The sequence below is a fragment of the Peromyscus californicus genome, unplaced genomic scaffold (assembly GCF_007827085.1).
Source record: "Peromyscus californicus insignis strain IS unplaced genomic scaffold, ASM782708v3 Scaffold_9__1_contigs__length_137607984, whole genome shotgun sequence".
NCBI classification, from domain to species: domain Eukaryota; kingdom Metazoa; phylum Chordata; class Mammalia; order Rodentia; family Cricetidae; genus Peromyscus; species Peromyscus californicus.
Genome location: NW_026294617.1, coordinates 121,981,051 through 121,998,411, shown reverse-complemented (window position 1 = coordinate 121,998,411; position 17,361 = coordinate 121,981,051). Strand labels below are relative to the sequence as shown.

Here is a 17,361-nt window from a genome sequence, read left to right as displayed (position 1 = left end):
CATGTTATACATGCTATTTGCCCATAAGTCACTTAGTAGCTGTCTAAAATACAGAGTTCCACAAGCTTGTGTTCAAATAAGTCAAGTTCAAGAATAATATTACTGAACTTGGTGGTGGTGGTACACGCCTTTAATGGCAGCACTTGGGAGGCAGAGACAGGTGAATCTCTGAGTTCGAGGCCAGCCTGGTGTACAGAGAAACCCTGTCTCGAAAAAAACCCCAAGAATAATGTTACTGGTAGTTCAGACACTGTGCATCTCTACACCAGTGAATTCCACTAAGCGTCTCGGATATACCTCATAGGTAAGATGAGGAGTACATACCATATACTGAATGGCAGAGGAACTTCGGCTGTACTGGGGATGGACTGAGGAAGCAAGGGGGCTTGACAATGAATTTTTTTTTTTTTTTTTGGTTTTTCGAGACAGGGTTTCTCTGTGTAGCTTTGCGCCTGTCCTGGAACTAACTTGGTAGCCCAAGCTGGCCTCGAACTCACAGAGATCCGCCTGGCTCTGCCTCCCGAGTGCTGGGATTAAAGGCGTGCGCCACCACCGCCCGGCGACAATGAATTTTAATAAGATGCTTTAGGGAAGTCTTTAGACTGCTTTTAATATCATGTGACGAATGGCTTAATATTAAACAAAAGTCCAGCATTCAACTTTTAAAGGCATTTTTATTTATGTGTAGCTGTCTGAGTGTCTGTCACATATATACAGGGGGCCGTGGAGACCAGAAAAGAACATCAGGTCCCCAGGAGCTGGGGGGGGGGGTGTGTGTGTGTCACAGGATGATGTGAGCTACATGATGTGGGGGAGCTGGGAATCAAACTCAGATCCTCTGGAAGAGTAGCTCTTACCTCTCCAGCCTTCTACTATCACCATCTCTGAAAAGTAATTATTATAGGAAGTACTGTGTTAAAACATAGAAAAACTTGTAAAATAATTTTCTTTGATGAAATTCAACTGAAACACTCAGTAGTCAGCACTGCTTTTGTAGCTATAGAAGCTGCACATTCTCTTTGGAGTAAAAACTCATCATAAAACTCAAATGCAAATCAGTGCTGTGAATTCTCGTGAGACACAGCCAGCAGTAGAGATCACTTTTTTTTGTAGCAGCCAAAGCCTAACCATTCTTTTCTAATATTTATTTTATGTGCATAAGTGTTTTGTCTAGTTTTATGTCAACTTGACATAAGCTAAGATTCATTCTGGAAGAAGAACCTTCTTTGAGGAAATGTCCTCATCAGACTGTCCTGTGGGCAAGGAAGTGGTGCACTTTCTTGAGATTGATGTGGGAGGGCCCAGTTCACTATGAGCAGTACCACTCTTAGACCGGTGATTTTGGGTACTACAGGAAGGCAGGCTGCGCAAGCCACCAGGAGCAAGCCAGTAAGCAGCACTATTCCATGGCCTCTGCATCAGTTTCTGCCTCCAGGTTGCTGCCCTGACTTTTTTCAATGATGGACTATGGTATGGAAGTTAAGCAAAATAAATCCTTTCCTCCATAAGGTGCTTTTGGTTGTGATGTTTTGCCTTAACAATAGAAACTCTAAGACAGTTGGCAAGGATGTTTATATACTATGTACATGCCTGGTGTCCTCAGAGGTCAGAAGAGGGCATCAGATTTCCAGAACTTAAGTTAGGTATGGTTGTGAGCCACCATGTGGGTGTTGGGAATGGAACCAATACAAAAAGTTGGTCATAGGTTTTCTAACCAGACAGCTGGATTCCCAAACGATTTATAAGAACAAACAAAGGCAATGCTTCTAGGTCAAATAAAAATAATAAAAAAGTTGTTGTGACATATCACACCAACACAGTACATTTATAAACTTGGTCCATGTCAGAAATACGCAACACTTTCCAACACTAAGCACTTACTATTTTTCCAGTGACAATAACTATGGCAATAAATAAACACAATAGTAATAAACCTTGAAATAAACTAATTATTTAAGCACTGTTAAACTAAGTTCAAAGTTTTCACACCACAAAGGAGTTGAAGTTTTTACTGTATTGCTCCCCTCCAACATTTTCAGATTCTTTTTTTTGTGCTCAGTACGCTGGAAACAATAAGTTCATTATACGTGGACAAATAATGAAGACACTATTCTGAAATGTAACAGAAACTATTTATCAGATTGTATATTTATGCTACGAAACATATTAAAAGTATTATGTTGACACAGATCAAGGGAGAGAAGCTGGCTTATCATCGTAGTAAACTAAGTTGGCAAACAGACTTCCATACATTTAAATTAACTATGTGAATTTTAATTATCTGCTGGTCCTTTCTATTGTTTAAGGCACTCCACACCAAGTAGACATTGTCTTTCCATTATCTTCTGCACTGTAAGGAAACTGAGAAGTTAACATTTACCTTAAGTTAGCTCCAAAGGAGGGATTGTTCTAAATGAGAAAATCAATACTCCACTAAAAAGTTCAATAAAAATCACACAAAACGTTTCCTCATCATTGCATTTTAACTATGATAGCTTTGGAGGAAGGGACTAGGTTTCCTTCAATACTGTGATGAGTAGGATTTGTGAACAGAATTTGCCTGTAAATGTACAAGAGTGTGCAATGGGCTAATGGTGATTCTATTAACTTGACAGAAGCTAGAGTCACACTGCCTCAGGCCTGTCTGTGTGTGTATGTGTGTGAGTGTGTAGATTTGGTTAACGGAACATAGCCCACATATCAGATATTTACATTACGATTCATAACTGTAGTAAAATTACAGTTATGAAGCAGCAGTGAAAATAATTTTATGGTTGGGGTCACCACAACACGAGGAACTGTATTAAAGGGTCGTAGCATTAGGAAGGTTGAGAACACTGCTCTAAGGGTTTACTCTTTTTAAATAGATTGTATAAACTACAACTATGATAGAATGTTTGAATAGTATGCTTAAAGAGTTGATGCTAATTTATTAAGCTCTTAAAGACTGCATCTACTTTCCATATTAAAGACAAGTGTAAAAACAAATATTTTCAGTTCAAATAAATAGCTACAAAATAAACTTCAAAACTTTGTTGAACATATATGTGTATACAAACATATCTATTAATTAGCTCTGTGATCTTAGACAGGATGTCTACTTAGGGCTCAACTATGAAGTGAGAAATTACTAGTGTGATTGTGACCTATTATGAGGATATTACAGGAATCAATTTACTTAAAGCACTTTGAGATGAGGTCTCACTACACAGCCCTGGCTGCCTTAGAACTTGCTATGTAGACTAGGCTGGGTTTGAACTCAAATTCCCTTCCTCTGTGCCACCATGCCTACCACTTAAAGTTCCTGGAAGAGTGCTTTCATATGGTAACAAGTTAACAGATACAAGTGCCATTATTATAAGTATCTGTCTGTACCACTAGTTAGTGCTGTGCTACACAAGAAGTGGTTTGGGTAATGGTTACACTGGATCTGAACTGTTGCCAAGCATTATTCTTATTTAAGAACTCCTTTGAGAAGAAAGCTTTTATGTTACACTTAGAGTCATCTGCTTAAGATATTTATATTTTGTTCCCTTTGAAGAAATCAGTTTCTGCAGAGGCTACTTTAAGCAGCATGCAATGTCTTGAGTGATAACAGTGTCATGCAGTTAGTTTAGCTCCCTCTTCAGCCTTCTGTTTCACACAGTAGCAGCACTGTGTCTCTGACAGGTTAGCGCTTAAGCCTGTCACCTAGACAATGATGTTCAAGTGGACTTCTGAACCATGCTGAAATTGCCTATAGTTTATATTTCCTTATAAATTTAAAAGAATTGTTTGGGAGGGAGGAAGGGGAAACTGTGCTTGAGATGTAATATATGAGAGAAGAATTAAAAAAAATTATTTTGGTGCCCTCCTTTTCCAAATTAATAAAAATTATAGCCGGGTGGTGGTGGCACACGCCTTTAATCCCAGCACTTGGGAGGCAGAGCCAGGCGGATCTCTGTGAGTTCGAGGCCAGCATGGGCTACCAAGTGAGTTCCAGGAGAGGCGCAAAGCTACACAGAGAAACCCTGTCTCGAAAAACCAAAAAAAAAAAAAAAAAATTATGTCATTTATTTAAAACCTTTTGTTTAGACCTTAGCTAAAGTAAAAACATGTAATATATTTTTCAAGACCACCAAATAAATGGGAGTCATAGTCTGTGGTAAACAAAAAGATAAAGATTTGATAATTTTAAATAAAAACTAGTAATGGAATTCTATCAGTTGTTCTTCTTAACTGAAGGTCCAGCAGGGGGAGACCTTAAGAAGGTCATTCAAGTCTTTCATGTTTAAGTCATTCAATTTTTTATAGAAACTCTGTATAGCAGGAATTACTGTTGACATTTTCAAGATGACATCAAACAGTGCTGTGGTTTAGAACTTTGGCTCAGTAGTCAAACTGGGGATGAATTAGGGTCTTGCACCTAAAAACCCTAGAACTTTGGGCAGGCCTCACTCTAATTTTTTTGTTTGTTAAACAGATATCAAAGTACATTACAGGCTTCTTCTGAGGATTAAATCAACAGTGTAGAGAAAATACATGAGACACAACTCGTGTAAACACTCAAGTGCGAGTATATGTAATTACAACAGCACTGAAGAATGAGAGAGAGAGAGAGAGAGAGAGAGAGAGAGAGAGAGAGAGATGAAACTTCAATTCTCTCAAAAAACTATCCTAAAAAAGGGGATGTGTATTGTCTGTGGTCTGTTTGAGATGCATGTAAATCTCGAGAGAGTATGTACATAACAGGGGAAATGAAATTAGTCCATTCACAAAAGCAGTGAAGCAGAAAGAACAGGGCATTCAACTACATTCATAAACATATTTACTATGCACAATATTAAAGTACAATGCAATAAAATAGCAGAAGATAAAATTATTAATTGCTTTTCAATTATCTGCAAAGATATCAAAGTGAAAATACAGCCCTTTATCAAATACCTGAATTGCTGAGCTATGCTACAGATAAAGTCACGGGTAGGCTTCAGGGCTCTGGATATGAGGATTTAGTAGAGCTGTGAACCACAGCAAGAGATTCCAAATTCACACAAAAGGAATCTCATCTCAATCTACAGCTTTCTTTCAACAAATGAACAAATAAGCAAATAACCACGTTTAAACTACACTCTACCAACGTGTCAAGGCTGGGGATGTAGATCAGGAGCAGAATGAGTGTGATTACGCAGAGATCTGGGTTTGGTCCCCAGCACAGGGAGGGAAAGAGACAAAAGGAAAGAAAGGGGAAAGAAAAAGGACACAAAAAAGACAACCATGAAAGGACAAAAGACAAAATAAGAGCAACACCCACCCCTGCCCCGCAAAAAACAAACAACTCAAAAGAGGGATCCAAATTATTATTATTATTACTATTATTATTATTATTATTATTATTATTATTATTAGAGACAGGGCAGCCCTGGCTGTCCTGCAATTTACTCTGTAGACCAGGCTGGCCTTGAACTCAGAGAGCCGCCTATCTCTGCCTCCTGAGTGCTGGGATTAAAGGTGTACTTAAGACACCATTGCCCAGCTTTTTACTCTTTTTTATCTATTTATTTATTTATTTTTGGCCAAATTATTCTTAAGCCACTAATACCTGTTATCAAGTAGATTAAAAATATAAATAAGTAGCAAGGACAGTAGACGCTGTGGTTAGTTTGATTTTTTGTAAGGCAATTATTTTTGTATTGTGATCACACATCTCAATTAGTTTTGTTAAAATGTCATTTGTGGTTAAAAAAAATAGTTTTCACCTGATTTGCCATTTAGAAGAGTTTGAAAGCAATATTTTACTTTAAACTGACTTCTATTTCAATTTTCAAAATCTGTTTGTTCTAAGAAAACTGAGGTTTGTGCTCAGGACGGAGCTCATTGGTAGAGTCTGGCCATTCATTTGAGTTCCAGTTTTTTTTTCCTAATCAGGCCAGGTGGTGGTGGTGCAAACCTTTAATCCCTGTACTGTGGAGGCAGAGGTGTGTGTGTGTGGGGTGTCTCTGTGAGTTTGAGGCCAGCCTGGTCTACATAGTGAGTTCCAGGACAGCTAGGGCTACACAGAGAAACTCTGGAAAAACCAAAGACCAAAACCAAACAAAAATCAGAAAAACCCAGGGCTAGAGAGGAAGGCTGATAGTTAAGAACAAGAGGACCTGTGTTGGATGGCTACTGATCTCCTGTAACTCCAGCTTCAGGGGACCTGACACCCACTTCTCACCTCTTTGGACAGTTGCATACATTTGCATATGCCTATAGAGACATACACAAAGAAAGATAAACCTTCAAAAAAGAAAAATAAAAAAGCAACAATGACTCCCCCTGCAATGGTCTTAAGTTTTCTAGCAGCACCACCCCCAAACCCTCAAAATCTTTCACACATGACCTTAAGTGATGAAAATGATTAAAAGTGCAAACTTATACTGTATTCTTTACTAAAGCACTGAACTCTGGGATTTGATCTGATATAATTTACACACACATTCTGTTCCACATTGTAGAAGGTACTGAGGTCTTTGTGCTCATAGATAAGCATTAAGGGAACCTGGACAATTAAATACACAAGGCTGTTCCTTCAAAGGAATAACCTGCTATCTACCCAGAAGGCTGAGGGTAGACATAGTTAATAGCCTGGTGACCCTGGTGTGCTATCTGTGTGGTGGAGACCACACCAGATCCCCCCTAGACCCTTATCTCAAGCTCATTTATCAGTTAATCTCTAGAATCTATCTTTATGGAAGGTGTCACATGTAGTAAATCTACAGAACCCATCTTTATAGAGGGTGTTATATGTACTTTACAAAAAGTTTAAATGTAGTCACATCTGATCTCTATTTAGCTTACTTGTTCCTCAAGGAGATTTGTATGTGCTTTATTGTGCACACAGGAATGAACTAATTATCACCAGGAAAGTTTTCACTGAATTGTGCTGTGTTTAAATATGCCTAAAATAAATTACTCGGGGTCAGATTCCCGAAGTTCGAACCAGCATTGGGTACTTGGTCATAATGAACTGAACTACCTTCTTGCTTCCTGCAGACTGTGACCCTGGTGGCCGTAGTGATTGCAGAGACCCCTGATACCATACCAAGTAGCAGCAAACATTAAAAGTTTTCATATCACTGTTTTGTTATCACAATATAATCCTTCCTGCACCAACTGATAGAGCAGCTGGAAAGAGACTATGAGAACACTTTGTTGCGAATTTTTATCATTAGCAAATCTAATGATTCATGTTATAGCTATTTCCTGTACTCTGCCAACAGCAATCATTACTGTGGTATTTCCAGAGTCCTTCAAATTTTTACTTTTTTCTTGCTTGCTTAAACACCAAACACATACCTTCTAGAATATGCTCCTAGTGTCTTATCACTGCCAACAACAAAGGTATCTGGCAAGCACCTGCAGATCAAGTACAGCTCTCAACATCATGTGAATGTTCATTCCTTTTACCCTCACAGCAACCACAGGACAGGAAGCAACCCATGGAGAGAAGGGGGCAGGCAACAAGATCAGATCCTTCAAGACACCAGTTGAACAGCAGAGGGCTGAGCCCAGCAACCTGGTGCCAGAACCAGGGTCTCGATCACTTCTCCAAACTCCTTCTAGAGTCAATCAAGATGGAACAAATTGCAAACGAACTTAAAACAATCTGGGTATTGTTGCATAGGAGTGATTTAGCTAGGCACAGTCTAGTTTCTAGAAGGCTCTCTGATTTGCTGACAAGTGTGGTTTCAGAACAACATGATGGAATGCAGGTGTTCACTGAAAGGAGTAAAGGTGCTAGACCGGGGAGCCAAAACCATTTTAAAGAAAGAAGGAAAAACCCCAACCAAACAAAGCATGTTTTAAAGCCCACAAACCCTCAGGGTTCTAAAGATGTGGGCAGGCCATCAAGGAGTATCTTAGAAAACAGTTCAGAATAAAACAGGAATACTTGATTTGTGTTTATCCTCAGGAAAAATCCAAGAACATTTTACAAAATTATTTTTAATTAAATTATTTAATTAAAAATAAAATTAAGATAAAATATAATTACTTTTAATTTGGTGCTCATGTTCACTTTCAAAACAATCTTGGCTGGAGTGGCAGTGCCTGTCTGTAATCCTGGTACTCAGGAGGGTGAGGTGGTGGGACTGGGAGCTTAGGACAGCCGGGGACAGAGTGAGACCCTCTCAACAAATAAGCAAAATTAATTAAGGCTGATGGTCAGCAAACTGTGCTAAATAATTAACACATCTATTTTTGACACATCCTTAAAAATAAAACGTAGAAATGAAAGATTTGTAGTTGTAGTAAATACTTACTACCAAAGGTTTGCAAGTGGGCAACTGCCACCATGGAACTAAGTTTCTGTTTCTTTTAAAACTTTTATTATTTTTCTGGTTATGTAAATGAAACATACAAATAAAAAGCAGTAAGGTAAGGCTCTACTGTATTTTAACTTTTAAGTATTCTTAAAGGCAAGGCACGACTATGCAGTTTAGCCTGGCCTCAAACTCAGCCCTCCTATCTCAGACTCCCACGTGCTGGAATTTAAGGTCTGTGTTCTGAAAATAACTGGAAATAACTCCCAACCCACTGTATCCAATTCATTTTCAGTGAAAATGGCCTCATTCAAGTACAAAGACTTGTAAGTAAGTGTTCTAAAGGTCGGCGACTTAGAAATACACGATAAAACTAAGACTTCAAAGAGCTCAACTTATTGGCAGAATAAAGGGCAAGTATCTGCCAAGCACTCGAGGAACAGGGAGGAGCAGCTAATTTGACTTGGGCTGGTGATGAAAGAGGACAAGGAAGGAGATGAGCTAAATCCTTTTAAAAGACAGCTCTAGGAAAAGTGGTTTACTGTAAAAAACCGAACGAGAACTTACCAGTGGGACTTCTTAATTAGTATCTCATTCTGCTCTCTTTGGTCTAAGAAAAAGGTCTTATATCCATGGTTGGCCTCAATCTCACAGCAATCCTCCTGCCTCAGCCCTCTGAGCAGTACAATTACAGGTGCACACATATATATCTTTACTTGAGACAGCTCCATCTTTTGGTTTCAATATACTGTTCCACACAGCCACTGTGGCAACTAATAGCTTCTTTCATTATTCCACAACTCTAGCTAATGCCTTAGAGTAAGTGGGGCTGGAGAGATGGCTCAGTGGTTCAGAGCACTACTGCCCTTCCAGGGGACCCAAGATTCGATTTCCAGCAGCCATGTGATGGCTAACAACTGACCTTAGCTTCAGTTCCAGGGGATCTGATACCTTCTTTTGCTTCCTCAGGTCATACATGTGGTACACAGACATACATGAACTTAATAAGTCTTTATCTAAAATAGCCCAGTGATATGAATACAGAAGAATTGTTTCTAGTGGAAGGTGTTGTAGGTGCCAAACTCAGGAGTGGACATTAGTTACTGTGCTTTCCTGAGTCAAAGGAAGTTACTAGTGAAGCTAAAACCAACAGAATTAACATGTAAAGGTGAGGACAAAGGAGAGCAACGCCACATAATTTCTAGGTGACATCCCCAACCCCAGCTACTGCTCAACTGTGGAGTCCAGGACTAAAAACCTCACTCCTGTCTTACCAGGCAGCTAAGACTATTGGCCCAGGAGGTTCAAATAAAACATCAATGGGCGAGCTCTAGTCAGTGGGAAAGGACAGATTTTAATACCTTCCCTTTCACCTTAAGAGTCTCTGTGTAAAGCTCAAGTCATTCGTGCTCTTAGTAAATACTAGTTGCACAAAACTCCACTGAAAACTTAACTTTCTTTTAGTAGTTTACATTTTTTCTTTAAGCTACAAATTAGTATGTTTTCCCAGTTAAGTTAATCTCCTGACTAGTGTTTGAAAACCATAGTTGTAAGCTTTTAAAGTTACTTAAGACAGTAATAAAACGGCTTAACAACATACTCATTCTAAGTAATAGCTGAGAAAATTAGGTCCTTTAGGATCAAAATGCATTGGAGCAGACCAAAGAGAAAGAAAAATGCAGCCATAACTAATAAAATAAATTTCAAAGAATTTCAAGATTTTATATGCTTTCATGATTGTTTTTAAACAAAAAAATTTGACCATTACTGAAAACAATTGGCCTCATCTGTGGATAGATCTACAACACATTAAACTAAAAGAGCCAAAAGGAATGCTCTAGCAACATTTTCAACTATATTATTAAAGAAAGACGAACTAACCAGATGTGGTGCACATCATCCTAACATTAGGGAGGAAGAAAAAGGAGGATGGTTATGAGTTCAAGGCCAGCTTGATCTATGTAGGGAGTATGTGGTCAATGTTACCTGTCAGCTTAGTAGGATCTAGACTCCTCAGGGAGACAGGCTTTTAGTCATGCCTAGGGGACAGACAGCCTTGATTACGTGTGGTTATGTGAGGTGAGACAATCCAGTCTATAAGTAGGCCGCATCATTCCATGGACTGGAGTGCAGTCCTGGACTGAATAAGAGCAAGAAAGTGAGCAGAGCGTTGTGATTCAGTGTTCTCTTCCTCCTGACTGGGGATACAAGGTGACGAGCTACTTCACACTCCTGTTGCCTTAACTCCCTTGCCGTGAGTGGCTGTGACTGGAATGTGAGCCAACACAAGCCCTTTCTTCCTGAAGCTGCTTTTGTCAAGGTATTTTGCCACTACAACAGGAAAAGTAATACAGGTATTTCATGCCAGTCAGAACATATAGCTAGATCCTACCTCAAAACAAACAAGAACTAAAACATTTTGCAAATAATCTTCTAGCAAAGCTAATTTTATGTGAAAATTTGAGTTTTGTTAAATGAATATCAAATTTAACAATGACTTAAAAGCTAAGGGCAGGCCTGAGTCAAATGAGACAGGAGCATTTATTCCACAAAGTAAGTTGCCTGCTTCCTGCAGCACTCGTTGCTTTCTACTGGACTGTGGAGTGAGTTTAATGGGCTTGCTCACACACCACTTTCCTGTCTCCAGTCATATTTCTAAGTACTTTTTGTCTGGTTTGTTTCTACTACGCCTATAAAAACCATCCCTTCATTTTGTATGAAAGGCGCTAGAAAATGCCCAATGGGAAATGTATCTTAGTGATTAGGGCTGGCAGCAAAGAAAGCATTAGACTCGGTACGAAGGCTCTTAGGACACAGACTACTTGTACTTGGCTATATTAAACACATTAGCCACAATTAGCTAATATTAACTGGCAGACTCCTTGCCTCTGGCATTGCTAAGCTCTAACAGCTGAAAACTGTCTAGATACAACACATGGTTCAACTAGTAACAAAAAACAACAGTGATATACTTCAATTTAGAGGAATGTGATCCAAATTTGGTTTCACAAAAACAGTATTAAAATGGGTATTATGAGGAGCACTGACAAAAAGCAGTAGGTAGGAACAGCTCTTCTAGTACTATTTGTATTTTAGGCATATTTATATCAATGGAAGGGCAGACTCCCTCAATTCACCTTCAATTACAAAGGGGCCTGTGAGATAAACATTGTTAACGCAACTGCCCCTTCTTATCCCAGCTTTCTAAGTCTGGGGTATTTGAGCATCTTTTCTGGCTGGTAACGGCACAGCCAGGGGATGATGAGGAGATGACTCACAGAGTCCTTCAGCAATTTGTCCCATGTGAGTATCTCACTATAAAGGCAGAGGGGAGTCATGGCAAACCAGCTAAATCCGGTCTTAAACCTCTTTAAATCAAGTCAAGCATTAAAAACTTGCTGCTTAACTTTTTACATATATAAGGACTACCTTCCATGTATGGAATCTAAACACAGAACACACTGTGGGTTTAATCCAGCCAAGAAAGCAGAGAGCACGCTGGACTCTATAGGTTCACTTGGGAACCTCAGGCCATTAGACTGAGGGATCAAGGGTTAAATCTGGCTACCACAAAAATATTTTAATAACACTCTGCTTTGTTTTTCCTCTAAACTATAAATAAATATGTACTTGGTATTAGAAAAAAACTTTATCTAGTCATAAGAAAGCATTACTAAGCACCCCCCACCCCCACCCCATACAGGGTTTCTCTGTGTAGCTTTGCGCCTGTCCTGGATCTTGTTCTGTAGACCAGGCTGGCCTTGAACTCACAAAGATCTGCCTGCCTCTGTCTCCCGAATGTTGGGATTAAAGGCGTGTGCTACCACCGCCCAGCGAGAAAGCACTACTATTTGAAAGTTTTACAAATAGAAACACCTCCAACAGTTCAGCAGGGACAACTGAAAGAGTAATAAAAGGGAACTCAACAAAGAAATGGGAAACTGTTTTTTGAAATCCCACTAAGTCACTTTAGTACAATCTGTTGTGTGTTGGTGGTGAGGATTGAAGACAGCCTTGTACATACTAAGTAAACACTGTTAATGAGCTATACCTCAGCCCCTCAGTCACTTTTATTTGGCTATACAAACACTTAGGTACTTCACAACGTGGAAGAAAAATCTGAGGGTGTTACTGAAAAACAAAGACCAAGCAAATTCAAGCCAGGCATAGTGGTGCACACCTGTAATCTCAGCAGCAAGGGGGCGGAGGCAAGAGGGTAGTGAGTTTAATTAAGTCCATCTTGGGCTACATGGCATCATGGCAAGTTCTACAGTGAGACTGTCTTCAAACAGCCAACCCACCCACCCATCCAAACAAAACACCCTGAGCACTTACTTGAACAGTGGGTTCAAAACAACAGATTTTGCGGGGCAGAGCTACTTACCCTGACTGACTTCTCAGACAGGAAACGTAAGGTTATAGGTGTAGTGGGTAGCCATTCCAGCTTTGATCTGGAAGTTCCAACCCCCACTGAGACTTCGGCAACTGTCACGCCTACAAGGCGGGGCCAAGGGAGGCGCCTGGGGACCCGAGATCTGGATCGGCGGGCGCTCTCTCTGTTGGGGGACCCTGGACTGGAGAGGTGGACTGAGCAGAGCTCCAGAGAACACCGCTGGACTGTGATACACCTTCCCCAGACTCCGTGACCTACCTATCCCTTAATTTGTAAGTTACGCCATTAAATAAATCTCCTTTTAACTACATGGAGTGGCCTTAATAATTTCACCAATAGGTATAAGATATTATGGTAGATTATTATGTATACTAGTAAACAAATTTAGTAAAATAGTAGCCTTAAATAATTTGCACTGTTATGGATTCTTATATGTTGATATAAATGTAAACTATTTTTATATTCCTGTTTAAGATAATTTGTATATTGATACAAATACGGAACTATATTTGTTATAATGTACATATATTTCTACTCTTATTTGAAATATTTGTATATTGATACAAATGTAAATTTGTATCTGTCATACTTTATGTAGGTTCTACTTCTGTTTAGGATATTCGGTATATTGATATATATTTAAGATTATTGTCATATTGCATATCACACTACATACTCCTACCTCTGTTATAAATATCGATATATATTTAAGATTATTGTCATATTGCATATCGCACTATATACTCCTACCTCTGTTATAACATCTTGTGTATTGTCACAATTTTGAAGTCATCGTTCTTTACCATACATTTGCTTATAGACTGTTTACCTTGTTTACGTGAAGCCTTAGTCCTTAGGTTATTTCGGTAGATAAGACATATAGATTTATAGTCACCTATGCTTGTCATCTCTATAGTTACGTTAGTTAGGTTATCCAGATTTACAGATACATAGGTCAGATGGACAGGTAATCTTTAAACACTTCATAGACCTAGAGAATATGGCATTTAAATAAATTAGAATTCTGTTGATGTGAGACATAATTGCTCCTGGCTGCACCAATTTGATCCCGAGAGAATGTTGGGCTTCTAAGACATTTCCATTTGGAAGTTTGTCTTCTTGGCACAAAATGGCCTACTGGGCAAAGAACTGCCCTTGCCTCGACGGATGACAGTACAAATGCAATGCTATCCTTTCTGGACAAGCGGGACACAAGGAAACCGACCACTGTACTCTGCCAAGACAGGGTAAGATGGTCTTTCAGAATTCCTGCTTCTAAAAATGGTCTGTCAGATACTTTAGGCCTGTAGCCAATTTGAATGCACCAACAATGCTGAGAAACATTAGGTGACTGTCCAGACTGCCAGCTGTCTCGGTCTACTCTCGCAAGATTCCCGAAAGTTGCTTGCATCCATCTACCATTTCTCAGGTACCATTATATTCCTTCTCAGGTCTTTGATGGGATTGAAGACTACCAGTTATAGTTACAACTTAGTAGATAGAACATATTAAGTATTAGATTCAGGTTCTTTAGGATAGGACACCTTTTGGAACGATCTTTGTAACATGCCATTTACCTATGCTCTATACTTCTCTGGACTTTAGTATGTGTTTCTTGCTTGATATTGTTTGCATTGGTTGTACTTCCATCTTATCTAGGTCATTATCCCTCATTATTCCTGGACAATATTTGATAACCATTCCTTTGTATATAGTCTTGTATTAGGTTAGAACTTTCTTATTTAGACAAAAAGGGGGAGATGTAGTGGGTAGCCATTCCAGCTTTGATCTGGAAGTTCCAACCCCCATTGAGACTTCGGCAACTGTCACGCCTACAAGGCGGGGCCAAGGGAGGCGCCTGGGGACCCGAGATTTGGATCGGCGGGCGCTCTCTCTGTTGGGGGACCCTGGATAGTAGAGGTGGACCGAGCAGAGCTCCAGAGAACACCGCTGGACTGTGATACACCTTCCCCAGACTCCGTGACCTACCTATCCCTTAATTTGTAAGTTACGCCATTAAATAAATCTCCTTTTAACTACGTGGAGTGGCCTTAATAATTTCACCAATATATAGGTATTTGGAATTTCCAGTAACAGTATGTAAGTTGACCACATTTGTGCCCAACATTATACACTATGCTGCTGTCTCAGATTTCTTTGTACAATTGGCTTATTATTACAAAGAAACCAAAGTGTAATTAACTGGTCCTTGCTTTCATTTGGCCAGAGATAAGAAAGACTGGCTGATGATGGGACACAGGCGTGCTATGGTGATGCTGTGCTGTGTGTCCTGCCTTCCCCTGCCTTTGATGGACAGCCATAGTGGAATGGATCCTGGTACGTAAGCACACTTTTCCTTTGATTGATCTAGTAGACCAGGCAAGTAATTGACTGAGTTTTACTAAAATTTGTAAAGCCAGAAACTCCTGCTTAAACTTGTAGTGGGTAGCCATTCCAGCTTTGATCTGGAAGTTCCAACCCCCACTGAGACTTCGGCAACTGTCACGCCTACAAGGTGGGGCCAAGGGAGGCGCCTGGGGACCCGAGATCTGGATCGGCGGGCGCTCTCTCTGTTGCGGGACCCTGGATAGTGGAGGTTGACTGAGCAGAGCTCCAGAGAACACTGTTGGACTGTGATACACCTTCCCCAGACTCCGCGACCTACCTATCCCTTAAGTAAGTTACGCCATTAAATAAATCTCCTTTTAACTACGTGGAGTGGCCTTAATAATTTCACCAATAGCTCGCGCCCAACATGGGGCAAGAGTTTCCACCTAAAAACTAAAAAAAAAAAGATTCTAAAACGGAGCTAAAAACAGCTTCCTAATTGTCTCTCTCAAATGAGCGGCAGCTGCCGGTTTGAGCTACTGGTGGGTTCCTAGTGTGCGCGCTCGACCTGCTGTCTGGCGGGAATGAGGCCTCTGCAAGTGGCACATTAAGCTGCATGGTGGATTTAGACTTTGCTAGTACAAAACAAAAAAACGAGGTTTCTGGGCTACACACTGCTTGGATAAAAGCATAGACCCATGATAACTCCCAGAGCTGGCGGTAAGCATACCGCCGCCATGTTGGGAAGCTGAGGTGGGCGGAGCCAGCAGCCACAGCTGCTGCAGCTTAAAGCAACAGATTCACAATAAGACAGATTCAGATGTAACAGTTTACAATGTGTATAAAAATATACGTAGGCTTGAAAGAGACAAAAAAGGTGATATATACAGTTATAGAAACAAATACATAGTTTTAAAAAATAAAGTCTTTAAAGAGACAGTAAAATTAATATAAAAAATAAGCCACATGAAGATGAATATTACACAGAGAATCTGGATTGTGTTGTCTTTGGGATTTTTAACTGCAGAAAAACATTTGATTGTAAAAGCTATTGAGTTATGCCAAAATGTATACTTTAAATGTACCTTGACTTCAAAATTTGGATATAAGGATATGTTGCTTTAAAAAAGATTCTCTGCTTTTGTTCCCACAGAAAGCCAGAGGCTATGGATTTATTCCAGATTAAGATACATCAGGTTTGACCAGCCAAGACCCCCTAAAAGGTGACACCAAGGCCCAGATGATCCAACATCCAGAACCGTTTCAAGGCAACTGGCTCAGATGATACAGCCTCACGGACTACTCCATGATCCTAAAATTTTCTTTGTTTCCCCAGAAGATACAGCGCCCCCCTCCAGCAGGAAGTAGTAAGAGAAGCTACGTCCAAATTCCCAAATATACCAAGCAGACTTTAAAGATGTGTAAAGGTTAAAACCTTCCTTTTTAAGAAAAAAAGGGAAAGTGCTGTGGGATGGTCTGTATGTCAAATGTGTTGCTGATTGGTCAATGAATAAATCACTGATTGGCAGTGGCCAGGCAGGAAGTATAGGCGGGACTAACAGAGAGGAGAATTGAGAGAACAGGAGGCTGAGTCAGAGAGACACTGCCAGCCGCCATGATGACAAGCCGCATGTAAAGATGCCGGTAAGCCACAAGCCACGTGGCAAGGTATAGATTAATAGAAATGGATTAATTTAAGCTGTAAGAACAGTTAGCAAGAAGCCTGCCACAGCCATACAGTTTGTAACCAATATAAGTCTCTGTGTTTATTTGGTTGGGTCTGAATAACCATGGGACTGGCGGGTGAGAGAGATTTGCCCTGACTATGGGCCAGGCAGGAAAACTCTAGCTACAAATGGCACCCAACGTGGGGCTCGAACCCACGACCCTGAGATTAAGAGTCCCCAGGCGCCTCCCTTGGCCCCGCCTTGTAGGCGTGACAGTTGCCGAAGTCTCAATGGGGGTTGGAACTTCCAAATCAAAGCTGGAATGGCTACCCACTACATCACTGATTAAGTAATCTGTACTTCATCTATCTCAACTAGAGCATTTAAAGGGATACAACAGAAAACGGTACCTTTTTGGTTTCAAATTGAGCTTCTTCCTGACAGCACCCTCTGCAAGCAGGATCCAGCTGAAGCAGGTTAAACTGTCCAAGAAGATCACAAGAGCTGCAGAGCAAGTTGCTGGAGAAACCCAACTCTCTGCATGCCTCTGACGAAAACTCGGCCCCAAGAGCAGACACCTGAAAATGAGAACAAGGAATAAAACGCAGTTCCAGGTTTACAGGAAACTTCCTAAAAGGAGAACACAGGGTTGTCAACATTGAACACAAGGTAGACAAGCTGCTGTTATGTTTCA

The 17,361-nt window shown here is 40.2% G+C and overlaps 1 protein-coding gene across 3 annotated transcripts in view; it reads right to left on the bottom strand.

The window, feature by feature from the left end:
* Positions 1 to 17,361, bottom strand: part of Selenof (selenoprotein F) — a 34,659-nt gene that overhangs the window by 7,159 nt on the left and 10,139 nt on the right. For all 3 annotated transcript variants that reach the window (XR_008216185.1, XM_052729912.1, XM_052729911.1), the window contains exon 2: positions 17,078 to 17,245. Coding sequence is in view for 2 of the 3 variants with exons in the window: in XM_052729912.1 (XP_052585872.1) it covers positions 17,078 to 17,245 (168 nt within the window). In the remaining variant the exon portion in view is untranslated. The remainder of the gene's footprint in view (positions 1 to 17,077; positions 17,246 to 17,361) is intronic.